We start from the raw sequence: 18,485 nt of genomic DNA, 5'->3' as shown, positions 1-18,485 counted from the left end.
TATTTCATCATTATCTTGTAATAAAGGCAAATCTTTCGGTCTGAGATCTTTTCTTTCAAATATTTTATCACTTTTCATCTTCTTCATTCATTTTAATCATCCCTTCCCATTCTCTTTTGATCTCGTATACTTTTCGCTAAGAAAAGCTGCAAAAATTAAAGGCAAGATTAGTTCTTATAAAATTTCATATATATTAGTCATGCGCGGTTTTTTTTTTTTTTTTTTTTTTTTTTCCCAACTGGTCATTTATGCCACTGGTGATTTTCTGATGTGAAATTTTGATTTTGTTCAGTTCAGGCCTGCTGTCTTGTTTTTGAACGTGTAATAGATTAATTATGTTTACATTTTCGTGCAATGAACTCAGAATCAAACTTTTCTCAGAAAATGGCTAGCATAAGGGTACATCAATAGAATTATGCTAAAGTTATGAATTACTTAGTTCCTAATTATACATTTTTTTTTCCACTCGATTGAACTCGATGAAAAGTAAGGAAATACGAATTGGCAAATATTTCTTAATGTGATATTATTCCAAAACAACAAAATATCTTTCTTAATCTGAAGTAATTTAACACACTCTCTACTCTACTATTAATAAAAATTTTGAATCTCACATATAATTTTATTCATAATGCTGGAAAAATTTAGTATTTTTGAAGAGTTCTCCCAGACTACAATAAGGAAATATTATTAGCTATACCCATGCTTCGATTGTTCTTAAATCAAAATCCATAAATGAATTTAAATTCCATCCCTGAACATAGCTAGCTATTCATTAATTAAATATATTGGATGCTATCCACCTAACGAGCAATATACATTTGTTGTGATTCGCTTGCTGTCTGTATATCACTGTATAATAAATAAAACTCCTCAGTATAACTTCGAACACGCATTTAAATGCATTTAAATAAATTAATATGTATGTTATTATTTAGGATGAGAAACGATAATTGTACTCAGTTTGATTCAGTTTTCTTTCCCTCTAACCTCTAATTTTCAATTCAGAAGTAATATCGTAATTTGTTTAGAGAACTATTAATTCCAAACCTATTAACTATCCACAAGAATTTGTGTTTCCGAAAATTCTCTTCCAGTATTTGATGCTCCTGAAATGTTGAAATGCAAAAACATCAAAAGAAACTTGAAATCAATAAGATTATTATTAAAGTACATGAGGAATTATGAACAGTACAATCATTACAAACAAAAACGGGAAGTATCAAGACCGTCCAACTATCCAAAATGACTGCAATCAACATGCACAAAAGAATCCTACTAAATACTGACTTGAACATTTTATCACAAGAATTCGAAATCGAACAAAATCAGAGGATCACTAAGATATACAATATATAATAAGGGATACATCTCATGTTTACACACATACCAGTCACTCAATCCTGAAAAATTCAGAAGTAATATCGATTAAGTCTTCTCCCTCTAATTTATCAAGTCGATTTCCAAAATTAATTTCTTCCAATAAATGCAATAAATAAGGAAATATCATCGGAAACTAGCTGATATAAACGTTCGCATTAAGATCACTTTGGACAATCATTATTTGTTTTGGAAATACTAAAATATGAAGATGAGATAGAAATTTTTGGGAGTAAAATTAGTACAAAAGTGAACTAAATATGCGGACAAATGTTATAACTTAATCATTCGCTAAAATTCAGAGCAATCACCAATCTCTTCATCTTATTTCTATTTCCTGTCATAGAAACATGAAATGAGTCACTTTTTCTTCATTGCTTTCATATGATTCAGTGCTGAGCCAGCCTTAAACCATTCGATTTGAGCCGCATTAAAACTGTGAGACAGCCAGATCTCCTCCTTTTTACCATCAACGTGTTTCAAGATGCATTTTAATGGCTAAAAAAAAACCAAATCTTCAAGACTCGAAATTTTTATGGAACCATCAACAGTGTCAACTAATTTTTTAATGCGTAATCACATACGTTATGTAGGTATAATTTCACATCCTGATAAGGAACTAATATCTTAAAATAAAACAACACAAAAGTAATAGTGTTGAATAAAGAATTTACAAGAAAAGGTTGTTCTAACCTTGCCAGGTGCAAAATCATTCAAACCAACAATTGATATCTTGTCGTCTGGCTTAACTTTACTGTAATCATTTGGATCAGCAAACGCTTTTCAGAAACTGAAAACACCTGATATATTCAACATCAATTAATAAGGAATTTATTGCCTCCTATGTAAGATCCACTAAATCAAAATACTTCAGCTAATTTAAAGTAAAAAGACAACAAAATTTGAATGGAGTTTGAAACAATCATTATACGTTTTAAAGTATTATGTGACTATATTAAAAGCGGTCGATAAGGTTTCAAAAATCTTATTATTTGTGGTGAAGCAAAAGGTTCTTGATAATGCAAAAGCCAAATAAGTTAAATATTTTCTTTCCAGATTAAATTTACAGCGAACTGAAATGTAAAATACTTACCGTGAATCCGAGAAAGGTTTTTACAATAATTGCACGTCCACCGAAATGTCTAGGTTCTAAAGCTGCATGTTCACGAGATGAGCCTTCACCATAGTTTTCGTCACCCACTGCTATCCAAGCTACTCCATCCGACTTATAGTGACGTGTCGTTTGAGATGCCGTATCATACTTGCCCGTCAAATGATTGCGAACTTTATAATTAGAAATTCTTTCCCATAATCTAATAAATAAAGTCCTGAAATTGAGTGTTGTCGGTTTACAAAAATCTTTGAAGAAAAATTTAATTATCAAACCTTTTCGAACCAGTACTCAACAACTATAATTACCTTGTTCATTTCATCATTTTCCGCATTGACAGCAGTTAAGAATAGATTATTTGAAATATTATCCAAATGACCACGGAATTTCAACCAGGGTCCAGCAGCACTGATATGGTCTGTTGTACACTTTCCTTTTACCTGAATTTTAAAATACCAAGAGCAAAAATTAAATCATGAAGATAATGAAATTCTAAAATGAAAACTGGATTAATCTTCTGTGCAACTTACTTTAATTAATATTAACATATTTTCAAGATCCTTCCCATCCCAAGGATTGAATGAATGGTTTCAGAAGTTGTAAACGTTCACTATTTTCATTGACTACAACGTTGCCGTGTCCTGATGGAGCCTGATAATAGTTCACACCTGAGTCATAACCTTTTGGTGGCAAGCTATGACCGCTTGGTGCAATTTGCAACTTGAATTTGCTACCTGAAATAACATTTCCTTCAACTGCGAAATAAAAACATTTAAGCCAAAATTTGCAGAAGTACTCATCATATCAAAACTACCAAAAAACCGTAGCTTCTTCAGTGTACCGAAACCAGACACTTTCATCTTTCGAAATATCTTCTAAACCAGCAATCATTCTTTGAAGATATTAGCTTAGAAAATATTTTCTGTTGACATGTTCAGCTGAACAAAAGTGATACGTTAATGTAAAAATTTTTGAGGGAATATAGTACTGATATACCACGCTATATGTGAGTATTTGAAAATATTTGTGTCTCCTGTCGATCTCACAGCTACGTAAGCAGTCAAAATTTATAAAGTCACGTTAAAAAACTTTTAAAATCACAGATGTCTAGTAGAATGCATATTAGCAAGCATAACAGAAGCCTAATAACTAGACATAGTCCTATGTGTAGTCCAAAAATTATATAAGTGGTGAAATTGTGTCACTATTAACATTTTATTAACTTCAACAATTTCAAACAATTATAGCAGAATTTTTAATCAAAACAGAAATCAAACAGAATTAATATATATTAATAACTAACGATGAAAAGTGGTAATACATAATTACTGCAAAATGATTCAAATGAATTGGTATCACAACAATAAGAAATTGCTAATTCTGTTAATAGCAATTAAAAACAATAAATGGCTGATTAGCTTGAATCAATGCATTTTTATTCAACAACATACCTCAAAAAAAAAAAAAAAAAAAACGATTCGTTGGAATAACCAAATGATATTCAGGCATGTAATCGAAACAAAAAGAATCTTAATACAACCATAACTTAATAATAAATAAAAAAAGGATACATAAGAACCATGGACGTGAAGATGATGGCAACCAGCGTAGTATGACGACTGACATCAGATTGGGATGTGTTAGAGAGATCGAGAATATGATCAAATGATATTCCCTGTGAAGGGCAAATGGGTTGAATGGTATACACCGAGTTTTCGTGCAAATTAAGTAAGATAAGATATTTGCATATATTCTCCGAGCGCGAGAGAGTATTACTTCAGTAGGAAATGTTTTAAATGATTCTCATAAATGATTTTTTCAACTTTTTTTTTTTCTTAAATTGGAACTGGGTTAAAAAAAAAATTGTAGGGTATTTGATGACTTAAAAAAGATGAGATTGTGCGAAATTTTCCAAAATATAATCGAGAAATTAATTTCAGGAAAAATACAATTTTTGTGCGACATGCTGAGAATCATAGCGCCGTTTATCGAATGCATCAAAAGGAAGTAAGTAGATATTTTCATATATCCCTTCAATAGGAAATATTACTTAAGTAGGAAATGTTTTTATAAATTATTTTTTCAATTTTTTTTTCTAAAATTAGAATTGCGTTAAAGAAAAATTGCAAGGTATTTGATGATTGATATAAGTAGTATTGTGATCAATTTTAATATAATTGGAACGCATAATTTGGCGTTGTTTTATCATCAATTTGCATTTGATTAATTTGATAATTTTATAGAGCGGGCTCGCGTGTCGCCCAAAATCCAGAACGTCGGACTATTTCCGACGTTCTGGTATATTTGGAACGTGAACCTGTAATGCTCCAAGCATTACAGGAATATATGCGCGAAAGGGAGCAGGTAAATTCATTTTTCTTTTTTGTCATCAATTAAGGATTATAGAAAGAGTTATACTTCTAATTTATATGAAGAGTTATAGAAAGTACTTTCTTAAAATGTGGTCTTTTCAGATTGAAGACCTGCTCCTAACCTGCTTGGAGGATACGGAGAGGAGGTCGGAGGTCGAAGGGCAGGATGGAGAAGAACCGGTGCCTCAGGAGCAGGCATTTTACGAAGAAGAGGCAGAGTGGGCCCCTCTGCCTGAAACTAATGATACTGATGAGGCCGAGAATTGGCCAACGGAAGCAGAGTGGGCTCCTCTGCCGGAAAGCGATGAAGAAACTGAGGCACCGGTGGCACCAAATGCCGTTGCAGAACCGGTCGAATCGGTTCGCGAACTCGTCCTGTAAGCTTTGATATCTGAAATAAATGTAGTAACCATGTAGTAAACAAAGTAATAACTAGAACAATTGCTAACTTTTTGTTAATTTTATCTGCTGAATAATTTAAACCAAATTTGAAACTATTTCAGAAGGACGAGGACGATTAATGTTCCGGTTCTGGCGACGCATAGATCGGTTGCGGCAACACCGGAAGAATTCCACCCCGCTGATTTAGGGGATCTTCCGGAGCAGCTCCGACGGGAGTTGCTAGTGCCGCAAGCAGAACCATACACGGTGGTTCAAGCGAATGAAGAGAGGAACATCGGTAATTTATAATTTTAATAACGTTAGAAGATGATTTTATGTTTGTAATATTTTAAAGGAATATAATCATACTTTAATCTTTTACTGACAAAATCATATTTATGAGTGAAATGTTACAATGTTCTTCTTTATGATGTTTCAAAACGGTCACAAATTTTCCACCTATATCGACGCTTTAAAAAACAGTTTATACTTCCTTACTATCTTCTAATCACTTCTATTTTCAGTGTGTGGTATCTGCGGCAGGCAGTTTGGTACATTGAAAGGGTGGCGTATTCACGCTTCGAGAATGCATAAGCAGGATGGTAAGTACTTCTAAGCAGAATTTGCAATTAGTTTTTAAAAACATTAGCATATTTGATTTATCTAAATGTTGGCGGACTAATTCATTATGAATATTTCAGGTTTTTGCGCTCGTTGTGGCCATTACCTCCTGCTGCCACCCGGATTCACGGCCGCGCAAAAGAGAGCGGCGACAGAAGTTCACGCTCTCGATTGGTGCCCGAGAGCGTGTGCGGCCGTGATCAACGAAAGGCAGGTCAAGCGCCGCAGACTTGACTTAGTGGGGAGAGAAGAGGATGCCAACCACCTCTTCATTCCAGGTGAGAAATTATTAATATCTATTAATATCTAAGAAATTTGAAATTGAAAAGGAAATAAAAATTCGAATGTACAGAAAACAAAACATTCAGAAAGTGGATTTCATAGTTTTTCTAACCAGCAATTTTTCTTTCAGGCCAGTGATAACATCCGGCCCTCCTCACGCGGCTGACCTGCTACTGCCTGTCCCGGCTCTCCAGTCTTCTGCCCGAAGCAGGTTAGTATTGCGCTAAAAAAAAAATGAAAAGAATTTAAAAAAATAAAAAAAATCAAAAAAAAATAAAAAAAACAAAAAAATGAAAAAAAAATAAAAAAAAACAAAAAAAATCAAAAAAACTAAAAAAACAAAAAAAATTAAAAAAAAAAAAAAAAATTAACAAAATTAAAAAAATTAAAAAAAAATAAAAAATAAAAAAAATTAGTGAAAAAAATTTTTTTATAATTTACAATGTAAAAGCAACTGAATTCAGAGTTTGATAAAAAATTGTAAATTTTGTGAAAAAAAAATATGGAAAAATGGGCATGAAGCTCATTCATTTTATGCTAGCATGTGTTAATATTAATTGTTTGTAGTGGTATTTGAGAATCAAAAAGTTTGTGAAAGGGATTTCTTTTTCGTGGACAAAATTCGAAAATAGCTACTTTTAAATCAAACTTGATTGAATTCAGTTGTTTTTTTTTTTTTTTGTTTATCAGTTTTTATCTTGTTTTGTTCTATTTTTTAATTTGCCCTCTCTGGGCAACTAACTTTTTTAAAAGTTTATTGTTCTATTTTAATGTTTCTAATTTAACTATTACTATGAAAATTTTTGATGTTTATAATAATTTTCTAGTTATTACTAATGATTTTGTTTCTTTTTTTTTTTGAAATAATCTATGATTTTTTTTTCTGTTTTTCACATTTTATGTTACTTTATCTGTTATTTTTAAACTTTTTTATTACATATGTTTTTCATTTTTCTTCAATGTTATCTAATTCTTTCCTGTTAATTTTTCTGTTATTTTTTTCATTTTTCATCTAATTTATTATGAGTATTGGATACAACTTATATTTGATTTTGCGTTTCTTGTAATAAGTTTGTTGGTTATGTTTACTAATATCTTGATTGTTTATTTTGTCTTGTTAGAATATTTTAATATCATATTAGATATTAGATAGTTAATAGCAGCATTTTACATTTAAACATATTTTTTTGGAATTGAGTAATTTTTGAAGCTTTTTCTTACATTTTAACCTAATTTTTTGAATTATCGAATTAGAAAATAGTGGTATCATTGAATAATTTGATAATGTCTAGGTTTAATTTTTTTTGTTGAATTGCCATTTGGTACAATATTTTGTGGTAGAAGAGATCGAGAGTAGGTATAGGTAGAGTTATACCTACCCTCGATGTAACTTATGATTTAGTGTGTGAGGAAAATTTTGGAGCATTTGAAATTCTGAAAGAAATTTTAAATTCTTAAATCGTGAAGCTTTTTGAATTGGCTTTTAAATTCTAGATATGTTTTATTACTTATTGAATAATTTTAAAATTAGTAAAGTCTGAGATTTTTAAGAAATTTTGAAACTTCTCTAGGGATTTATTTTTTGTTCTCGTTGAGTTTTGAAAATTTCTGAGTTATTTAAATTTTAGTTTTTTTCTGATTTTTTTAAATTTTTAAATATTTGTGGGTTTTTATAATCTTTTTCATTTTCCCAATTTTCTATTCCCTTTTCAACATTTTAATTTTTGAAATATCTTGAAAATTATTGAAATTAGTCTGAATTATCGACTTTTGGGAGGTTTATTTAAAGGTTGAATTATTTGCTTTAATTTTGTTTTTTTTTTTTATCTTTTATAATTTCTATTTTTTTTAATTTCTTACTGGAATTGTTTTTGAATTTTTAGATCTTTAAATCTCTAATTATAATTTTGGATTTATTATTAAAAAGCATGCCGCATTTTTTTAGTTTTAACTAGTAACATATTTTTTATAAATTTTATTGTAGTTCTAGATGCCCCCGTTCATTTTTTATAGGTTTTGTTTTAGTTTTTTTTTACCTTCTTTTCGCATTTATTCCTCACTTGTACTTAATGCATGCTTTTCGCTAACTTTTTACTGTATAATACTTTATATTTTACTAAGGTAGTGATTTACACTCGTTGTAGTTTTACTAATTGCATGCTTTTTTAGTTAATTAAAATTATGTAATAGTATCTTACTAGCTTATATTAATAATTTCTTTTTTTGTTGTTGTATTAACTGCACGATCTTTTGTTAATTTTACTTCCTCCAACAACAATAATCTTTAAATGCTTTTTTGTTCTTGCATGCTTTTTTATTAATTTCGTTTTTGCATGAATTTGGCTAACTTTATTTACTGCATGCTTTCTGTTAACTTTACTATCCATTAATTGCATGCTTTTTGTTAATTTTAATGTTTATTAATTGCATGCTTTTTGTTATTTTGTTTATTAATTGCATGCTTTTTTTTAATTTTTTTTAATTTTGCTAATTTACTTCTGCATGCTTTTTGTTAACTTTACTATTTATTAATTGCAAGCTTTTTGTTAATTTTAATGTCTATTAACTGCATGCTTTTTGTTAACTTTACTATTTATTAATTGCATGCTTTTTGTTAATTTTAATTTTTATTAATTGCATGCTTATTCACTTTGATTACTTTTTTTTTACTTTGCATGCTTTTTATTAATTTTATTATTTGCATGACTTTTTTATTAATTTTGTTTTTGCATGATTTTGGCTAACTTTATTTACTGCATGCTTTCTGTTAACTTTACTATCTATTAATTGCATGCTTTTTTATTAATTTTGTTTTTGCATGAATTTTGGCTAACTTTATTTACTGCATGCTTTCTGTTAACTTTACTATTTATTAATTGCATGCTTTTTGTTAATTTTAATGTCTATTAACTGCATGCTTATTCACTTTGATTACCTTTTTTTTTACTTTGCATGCTTTTTGTTAATTTTAATGTTTATTAACTGCATGCTTATTCACTTTGATTACCTTTTTTTTACATTGCATGCTTTTTTATTAATTTTGTTTTTGCATGATTTTGGCTAACTTTACTTACTGCATGTTTTCTGTTAACTTTACTGTTTATTAATTGCATGCTTTTTGTTAATTTTAATGTTTATTAACTGCATGCTTATTCACTTTGATTACCTTTTTCTTTTTACCTAGCATGCTTTTTGTTAATTTTATTTTTGCATGAATTTTGGCTAACATTACTTACTGCATGCTTTCTGTTAACTTTACTATTTATTAATTGCATGCTTTTTTGTTAATTTTAATGTTTATTAATTCCATGCTTTTTTATTAATTTTGTTTTTGCATGAATTTTGGCTAGCTTTACTCACTGCATGCTTGTTATCCACTTTGATGACCTTTTTTTAACTATTTAGTTCATTTTTGTTAATATTAAAGCATGCTTTTTTGTTAACTTTGATCACTTTCTTTTTAACTACTTAGTTCGTTTTTGTCAATATTAATGCATGCATTTTTTTTAGACTACTTCTACATTTACTTTCACTTATTGCATGCTTTCTCTTAGCTTTACCACTTATTAATTGCATGCTTTTTTATTTATAGCTGATATTATCAATTCGACTAGTTGTTTGCAGTATGGAATTCGTTATCAGTATTTATGGAAGTATATGTTATCGTCAGAGTTTACTGTGCAGTATCCGAACTTGCTAAAAGAGATTTGTCATTCTCTCCTGGTAAATTTATTTATTAGCAATTATTAATGAAAGTAGATTTTTTTTTTTTGAAAGTAGATTTTAAAAAATAATAAAAAAAGCAAAATTACTAGTAGTAAGATTTTTAAAAAATTGAACTTAAATATGAAATTGAACTTTTTAAACCTTAGCATTGACTTGAAGACATTAACAGTCCTCAAAAGAGGTACACACTAATTAAGTGGAACGAAGTGAATTAAAATTGGTTAATTATTGAAATGCTGATTTTAATTAACTGAATCCACGATAAATTTCAGTGAAGCAAGTTGCATAATGAAACATAGTGATGATGTTTGGTGAACCAGTAGTGCTCCTCAACGTCAACAAATGTAAATTAGGTTAAAAGAATATTTAAATTATTAGTGATTATTCCATTTAAAACTTCACTGCCGATAGTATTTATTAATTGCTTGAAATTAATTAATGTTGATTGGTCTAACTTAAGAAATGTGAAATAAATCATTCCAATCGAATCATGTGAGATACGTAGTTTGACTTTTAGATTTTAGATCTATCCTTATTTTATTTGTTAAATTACTCCATATCTATTCTTTGAATGTTTTAAAAAAGAAGAAATTTAGAGGCAAAGCGGCAAGGGATTTTTATAGCTATCAAGAGTGAAACGGCGTTTAACATGATCGTGTCACATGACCTTATTGCAATAACATCAATTATTTCTTCTGATTAACTGAAAGTAAGTTACTTTAAGTATTTTCTGAAATGAGTGATAAAATAAATACTAAAAATTATGAAGCAGAAAAAAAAAATTATTTTCTAAGGAATGATTTTTAAAATTAATTTATATGTCAAATAGATAGATGTGATGAAATGATTTTGCTGATTAAATCAATTTTATAAGGAAGAGAGCAATCTGCAAATCTTCAAAAGTAACCTGAATGTGACCTTCATTTATCGATCAGCAACGTGAAATCAAACGTGCCACCTGTGCGTCAGGAGACTTAATCATCACAATTATAATCAATTTGGTTCATATTAGTACTTTCAAAAATGAAAATTATTCACAGCGAATATTTATGAATAGAAAGAAGTTACAGATATTAACAAATTCAATGATCATTGATCAATTGAATAGTTTGTATTCGAGTAAGCAAGTAAAAGTTTGTATTCGAGTGAAAAAATTAGCAAAAATTGAGAATACAAATTGGTTTTATTAATTGTATTTAGTAATACCAAATTACTTAATTATTAATCTTTTATCACTGTTTTTATGCACTTTGCAATAATTAATGGCAAACAAGAAATAAAAATTATCATCCAGTATGAATTAGTGATTAGTGATAAGATATGGCTAATTAAGACATATCGCGAGAGAGAGAGAAGAGAGATTTGATAGGATGTATAAGTGAAAGAATTATGATGAGTGAATAATTAATAAAGAAAAGATTAATTAATTCAATCAATGATCAATTTGTTTGAATGTTTTTTCTTCCCAAAGCTATTCTTTTTTATTTTTTTCAGTATAACAACAACAACAACAACATCTTTCCTTTTTCATAATCCTATCTAAGTAATTGAAAAAATTAACTACTTAATTAAGCAGCATTTTTTTTTCTAAACGAAACAAACAACATTTGTTTAATGTTTAATTATTATTTGAACCAATTTGAGACTTTGAAATTTTTCAGATAAACAAGAAAGATTGAATCTTGCAGGAAATATCCAAGTTTTCGTACAACATACAATTGTCAAATGGCCTATATTATTTTACTTAATTGTATATGACTGTGCTTAGATTTGATGGCGTACTCTTTTTCTTTCGAGAAATTTTGCTAAATACAATTAATAAAATCAATTTCTACTTTTATTTGTTGATATGCTTTGGAAATTTTTAAAATTATTCGAAAAAAAAAAATGAAATGAAATAATAACAATAATTTATAAACATAGAATGATTAAAATTATGAAATAAAAATAGCATTTTTTGTCATTTTTTTTTTTTCGGATAGCCGCTGCTTATGCAAAAACATAAGACTTATCAGGTTAGGTATTTTGAGAAGTATCGATGCTGCTTTTGGTACTATTAGTGCATATTTGTATTCTCTTGTCGAAAGTCATTCCTTGGCAAGGAAATTCGGATTAATTAGCTTGATTGTATCGCTTCAGAAAGTAATTTAATCCGGTTTTATTATAATGATAAATGTGGGAAATCTCAGAGAATTTTATCCTAAATTAGTTTATGGAATTTTTTAGAGCTATTGGTACGTATTGTATAGAGTTTATAGTTGAACTGCTCTGCTCAATTTTTTTTTCTTTTTTTTTTTGCTGGCCAATAAATGCCAACTATCTAAAATGTACCAATATCAAATTACCAGTCACGGTGTAAAAAAAATTGAAAATGAAAATCAAGTTTAAGAAATTTGAAATTTTATTCGATATAACTTTTTTTTTTCTTCGTGGCTCAACATTTGGCTCATTTGACATATTTGCATTGTTTCTATTTGATTACTTGGCTAACCATTTGTATAGATTGTTTCATTTAATTTTAGAGAAAATACTTTCTGTATTTTATTCATCCGATCACATAATAAAATTAAATGAAACAATCTAAAATTATTCTCCTTTTTCAACAATTCGATTTAATTTCATAATTCAATTTTCTTGTTTTTTCTGGATGAATTTAAATGACAATTATAATTCTTTTCTTATACCTATTATTTTATGGCAAATTTAGAACCTTTTTATAGAAATGATTGTTGATAAACGTTTTTACAAATTAGTTGATAAATAGTTGATAAACGTTTTTACAAACTTCATTTAGTAGAAAGAATTCTTCCACTGAATTTAAAATAAAATTTATGAAAAATTATAAATCATTATGAATTTTTAATTCTACGTTGTTAAATTAAACGTTGCAAATCAATCACACTTCCTCATTGCAATAATTTTATTTACCATAAAATTTGTACTGTAGTATAAATAATGGAAGATGGAATAACTGAAATATTTAAAACATTCATTTCAAAGAATTATCTGCGATCATTGTAATCGACAGCGTATTGAAGAATTAATTAATTAATTAATTAGTGCATCTGTGATAATATTTTGCAAATAATCTCTGGAATTAAACTTTTACAGAATGAATAAATTTTTAATTAATGAAATATTTCGCTGTATTATAAAAATTATTTTAGTATAAATGAAATTCTGAAAGCAAAATTATTTATTTACAATATACGAATGATACGATGCAATGCGATATAATCGGACATATTCTGATTATACGTTGAAATTAATTTCGGCTTTCTTTTTTGTCCAAAAATTTTAAGCTCTGTTATTTTTGAAGACTTTTGCTACTGTTAGCTTAAGCAATGTTTGATTAATCTCATTAAGTTCAATAAAGAGTATCACAAATGAAAAAATTAAAAATTAGAAATTTACAGTAGCATTGAAATCAACTCTTCAACAAAATCTCGAATGTGTATGAAGTTTATTTCTTGCAATAATTTTAATATTAAATAAAAATAAGGTATATACTTAGAAAATATTTTCTATTTTAGTTGCTAATTCTGAGATTAATTTTTTGGAAAATTATTAAATTACATACTCTGATGAATACTTCATTAGTTACTCCTAAATAATGGAATTATGCATTTTTCCAATAAAGAAAAATGAAAAAAAAAAAAATTTGCTGTAAGAAACTATAAATAAAACTAAAATTATTACTATAAACCAAGGATATCATAAAATTTCTGTGAGAAATAAAACATATAAAATGCATAAAGATTACTCATCAAAGAAATCTAAAGAAAACAATAACAAATCCAAGAATTTTAGATCCAAAAGTATAAGCCTTTGTTAGAAAACTTTTTTTTGGTTGTGACTTGGAGTTAGTATAAACGAATCTGTTGCGAATGAATCTATTTTTATAATTTTTATTCGTTAACAACAATTACACATAAAATTCTTTAGTAGTTTAAACACTTAATTGAATTGAAATTTGCAAATAACAGATCTTATTTTTAAGTTCTATATACAATAACTAATACTAATTGCAACATTTTCTTAATTCAAAAGTTTAAATTTGAATTAAAATTTATTTTTAATTGCGAAAACGATTTAAAACTATCACTGTTTAAAAATTTAATCAATTTTAATGCTGAAATAATGTTTAAAACTCAATTATTAAAGTTTAATTTAATATTTGAGTTGAAAAATGACCACACAGAGTGTGACCAGTGCCCATACAGAGCATAGAAAATGATCAATTAAGTTCAAATTATGTCTTTTTTCTAATTAAATTATATTTTTTAGTAGTTTAAACACTTAATTAAATTGAAATTTGCTAATACCAGAGTTTATTTGTTTATTTTTTCTATTTACAGATTTTACCATAAAACATTTGAACAAGTAAGTGTCGTTACAAACGAAAGAAGAAAGTTCTAAAAAATAACGTAGAGCTAATGAATGATTTTCTGATGAAACCTTACTCAGTTAGTTCTTTTTTTTTTAATTTTATGATAGGATAATAATTAATTAAAGTTTATTTTCAGTTGTAAAAAGGAAAGATGGGACATTATCAAAGTAATATACTGAAGAGGTAAAAAGTACTTATCAAAGTACTGAAATAAATACAAGACGAAAACAAATTGCTGAAATGATATAAATGCAATTGATAATTCAATATCATGTTGATATAATTAAAAAAAAATTCGCAAATAATGAAAAGATTTTAAGATCCACAATCTCTCTCTCTCTCTCTTTATTTTCTCTCAAAAACTCTCTCTATTTAGCTCTCCAAGTGATTCTTGCTGGTAAAGTTAGCAAATATCCGTGATCATAAATGTAAATTCGCTTATCATAAGGATTATATGATATCATATTAGCATTTCGGTATAAATTAATCCAATGAATATTTGGTTTACGATATTTGTTACGATAGAGATCATATGCAATTGCTATTTCACTTTTTAAATCATATGAACTTCTTACCTGCAAAAAAAAGTTTTAAATGAAAAATGCTACTAATGGTTATATTTCATTATCAAAGTCTTCAAATATTAGCTTACCATTCTTCCATTTTCAACAATAATTCGCGAAAAAAAAAAAAAAAAAAAAAAAAACAAACAATTTTAATATAAAATTTAAACAAACCAAATACAGTACGCCACATACGACAAAACCATTCGCCACTTCGGTATGATTAATCAAAGTTAAATTCCAAGTTTCATAGATTGTTAAATTGCTAATGTCTAATTTAGCCACTGATAAGTACTCTTCATCCTCATAATGAAACAGTACCCATAAAGCATTCTCATCTACAGCCAAATCGAAATAATTCATCGATAAGTTAAATAAGTACTAGAAATTTTTCATATTAAATTTCTCAAATTTTAAAAAATACTGTGAAAAAATTTTATAAAAAGTTTGAGAAAATTTTTTGAAAAATACCCATAGATTTTTTTTAAATGAAAGTAACTTACATTATTTCCTTTATGCGCTGCATGCTTATCAATTAGCACTTCATTATAATCCTTTGAACTTAACTCATATTTGCCAATTTTAGGAGTGCCAGCACGATGGAAATATATTGAGCCATTGAAAAATATCAAATTTGTTCCATCATATAGATAAGGCATATGATGACTAAAATTTAAATTAGATAAATTAATTTAATTATTTCTAACAATTCTCCAAAAATCAATTTATTTTTGGGTAAAGAAATCTTTATTCTAAATTATTTTTTGAAACTTTTCCAAGTAGCTCGTAGCGTTGAACGTACTTATATCAATATATTTTGACCTAAAGTTAATCAAAAAGTCAATGATACACTTATTTTTTTTTTTTTTTGTATTTTAACATATTATTATTTATTCTCCTTCTTCTTCTTCTTTTTATTATTATTATGTTGTATGGATTCAAATATGAGTCACAAACTAACGTGACAAAAGCTCGTTGCCTTCGCATGTCACCTTCGTCTAAATATTCCTCCACTGTGTCACCTTGAAAATGTTTTGTCATCCAACGTTTCATCATATCCTTTAATCGAATTATTTGTTGTATTAAGAAAAATTATGTTTTAATTATTCAATGATTTTTTTTTTTCATATTTTAATTAGCCAATGATATATTTTAAAAAGTATGTTCAATTCATAGTAAAGGAAAAAAAAAATCAGAGAAGTCAATCAATAAATTATTTCTTCCAATATTACCATTGTTTTTTGAAATTTTTTTTTTTTTTTGAAAGCAAAGTGCTAGCATACTTTTCCATTTTGTGGATAAGCATCACGCATCCATGATCCGAAATAAGTATTAGAATGAGCATGAAATATTGGTTTACCAACATCATCCAAGTAACAATCTATAATTGAAAATTTTTAAAATAAGTAATAAAGTGAATATCGTAGTACCAAAAATGAGAAATTGCAATAATTTCAATGCTGAAAAGTTAAAAATTTTTGCATAAAATAAAATTTACGAGCTGTTGCTCCTTCGATGTACGGTATTTCGGTGCTGGTTGGTGGAATATCTATATCAGATGGTATTGTTATATTTGGTAGACAAATGCGAATACATTTGTCAATTTCCGGTAACACATCGGTATCATTTAGAAGTATCTGTTAAAATAATATCTTACTTTTAAGACATAAGTTAATAATCTTTCAATATTATCATCCATTTCTGAAATTTTTCTTTTCAAATTAATTAAGAAATGAAAAAAAGATAAATGATAGAACAATTGACCCTAACAAAATATGGTAATTGACGTTCAGCGTATCGTGTTCTGCCTTCATCGTCAACTGTTATCTGTGTTGGACATTGCATTGGTTCAACTTTTGGACATTCCGTTTTACGAAGCATTTCAAAATTCTCAGCAACTGGACATTTTGGACAAATTCCGGGTTTTCCGGGAATACCAGGAGGCCCTACAATTTTCAAACTTCAAAAAAAAAATTTTTTTTCTTGCACTTTTATAAGGTATCAAGTATAATGCAAATATATATCGAATATTGTCAAGTAAATGCTTAGAAGCAGAAAAAAAACAATTACCTTGTGGACCCGGAGGTCCAGGTATTCCAATTAGACCTTCTTGTCCGGGTAGTCCAGGCTTTCCAGGACTTCTAGAAATTATGCAAATTTCACTGCTGTGAGTGAAATTTCATCGTTAGAATTTAATTTGTAAATGTAACATACCCAGGTAGCCCTGGTGGTCCAATTGGACCAGGCGGTCCACGATCAATACCAGATTTTTCCGTACAATACTGATGTATTTCCAAGCATTTTTCAAGCAATTCATTAGCCTGATGAAGCAAATTAATTTGCATATTTTAAAAAATTCTCTCATAAAATTCAAAAACAATAGAATTCTTTCTTCTTTCTTTTTTTTTTTTTTTTTTTTGAATACCGATATTATAGGATAAATTAAAATCTAGTGAAATTTAAATTTAAAAATGAATGCATTTGATATGTTCAAGTTTATTCTGAAACCTTAATTTTTGACAATGAATGCATCAAAACTTCATCTTTTGATGTATTCAACAGAGTTTGAACGGAATGTAATGATGCAGTGGCACGTCGATTACGTCTTGAAATTATTTCATCTTTTATTAACCAACAATTTGTTTTCATCTCACCGATACGTGAGTAAATATCAGCAAATGCTAGTAAAGTTAACAATATGCAAATTGTCTGACAATATTCCAGGTAACGCACTTTTTTCAAATTCCTTTCATCATCCGACATTTTAATGAAGCCTATAAAATTGTACAAAAATTTTCCTTCATTTATTTCACGAATAAAAATGAGGCAAATATGCTGCGAGAAAATTTTACATTCAAACTAATTTATAATTAATAATTATTGAAGTATTTGTCGAACTACTAAGCTGGAAAAGATAGAATAAATTAATAAATTTATTTCTAACAATTGCTTCTTTAACCTTTACCTGATAATCATTGTTGTATAATAAAATGTAGAAGTAATGAAGTTCATATAGCAGTTATTGAAAAAATAATAGATAATAGATGTAACATAATACTAACGATTGCAAGACATATTGTTTATTAAGTTACTCCTACCCGTAATATAAACAATTTGATGTGAAATGAATTATTTCAATTCTAATCCTTTTACGTTTTCATTTCAAACTACTAACTGTTAATATATTATTTCAAAGTAAGCAAACAATAGATGGTAGTTATTAATAAAAGTCCTTTCTTAGAGTAACGAATAGCGAAATGTTCTGAATGATAATCGTAACAATTTTGGATTACTTATTTCATTTTCAATGCATAAAACTTGCAGCTCGTTTATCACTATCAGTGATTATCAGTATGAGACTTTATTTCTTCTTCGAAACTTATTTCTTCTTACTTTTCATTCCTATTTTTAAACGGCTTTTCCTAAATTTTTTTCTGGATGAAAATTTTTAGTGTAATAAATATTCGAATTCCTAATATTTTATCATTGATAATTAAATGTGTCAGTGATAAATATTTTTATACATTTGAAAAGTTATGAAGTAATATTAAATTTTAAGGTGCTAATATTTTAAATCAAAAAATTTATTCCAATAAAGCAAATAACCAAGCACCAAACAGTATGAATGATTTATATATTTATACAATAACGAACAGGAG

General features: G+C 27.7%; 3 protein-coding genes across 3 annotated transcripts; 1 reads left to right on the top strand and 2 right to left on the bottom strand.

The window, feature by feature from the left end:
- Nucleotides 1–1,740: 1,740 nt before the first annotated feature.
- On the bottom strand, nucleotides 1,741–3,351 carry Bm11111 (Uncharacterized protein; the record flags this gene model as incomplete). The annotated part of the gene is made up of 5 exons (XM_043079842.1): nucleotides 1,741–1,878; nucleotides 2,074–2,124; nucleotides 2,474–2,708; nucleotides 2,777–2,931; nucleotides 3,226–3,351. The coding sequence occupies 5 exons, from the start codon at nucleotides 3,349–3,351 to the stop codon at nucleotides 1,741–1,743; spliced, it is 705 nt and encodes a 234-aa protein (XP_042935776.1).
- Nucleotides 3,352–4,454: 1,103 nt separating this feature from the next.
- Nucleotides 4,455–6,099, top strand: Bm17610 (Uncharacterized protein; the record flags this gene model as incomplete). The annotated part of the gene is made up of 6 exons (XM_043079841.1): nucleotides 4,455–4,498; nucleotides 4,735–4,855; nucleotides 4,966–5,240; nucleotides 5,367–5,542; nucleotides 5,769–5,850; nucleotides 5,946–6,099. The coding sequence occupies 6 exons, from the start codon at nucleotides 4,455–4,457 to the stop codon at nucleotides 6,097–6,099; spliced, it is 852 nt and encodes a 283-aa protein (XP_042935775.1).
- Nucleotides 6,100–14,631: 8,532 nt separating this feature from the next.
- Nucleotides 14,632–17,589, bottom strand: Bma-cof-2.1 (Olfactomedin-like domain containing protein; the record flags this gene model as incomplete). The annotated part of the gene is made up of 10 exons (XM_001891551.2): nucleotides 14,632–14,838; nucleotides 15,001–15,207; nucleotides 15,330–15,492; nucleotides 15,788–15,885; nucleotides 16,110–16,207; nucleotides 16,325–16,463; nucleotides 16,591–16,772; nucleotides 16,897–16,967; nucleotides 17,041–17,147; nucleotides 17,335–17,589. The coding sequence occupies 10 exons, from the start codon at nucleotides 17,587–17,589 to the stop codon at nucleotides 14,632–14,634; spliced, it is 1,527 nt and encodes a 508-aa protein (XP_001891586.2).
- Nucleotides 17,590–18,485: the final 896 nt, after the last annotated feature.

This window comes from Brugia malayi (assembly GCF_000002995.4).
Source record: "Brugia malayi strain FR3 genome assembly, contig: Bm_v4_Chr3_scaffold_001, whole genome shotgun sequence".
Classification (NCBI taxonomy): domain Eukaryota; kingdom Metazoa; phylum Nematoda; class Chromadorea; order Rhabditida; family Onchocercidae; genus Brugia; species Brugia malayi.
Note: the sequence above shows the minus strand (reverse complement) of the source record. Positions and strands in the feature narration are given on the sequence as shown.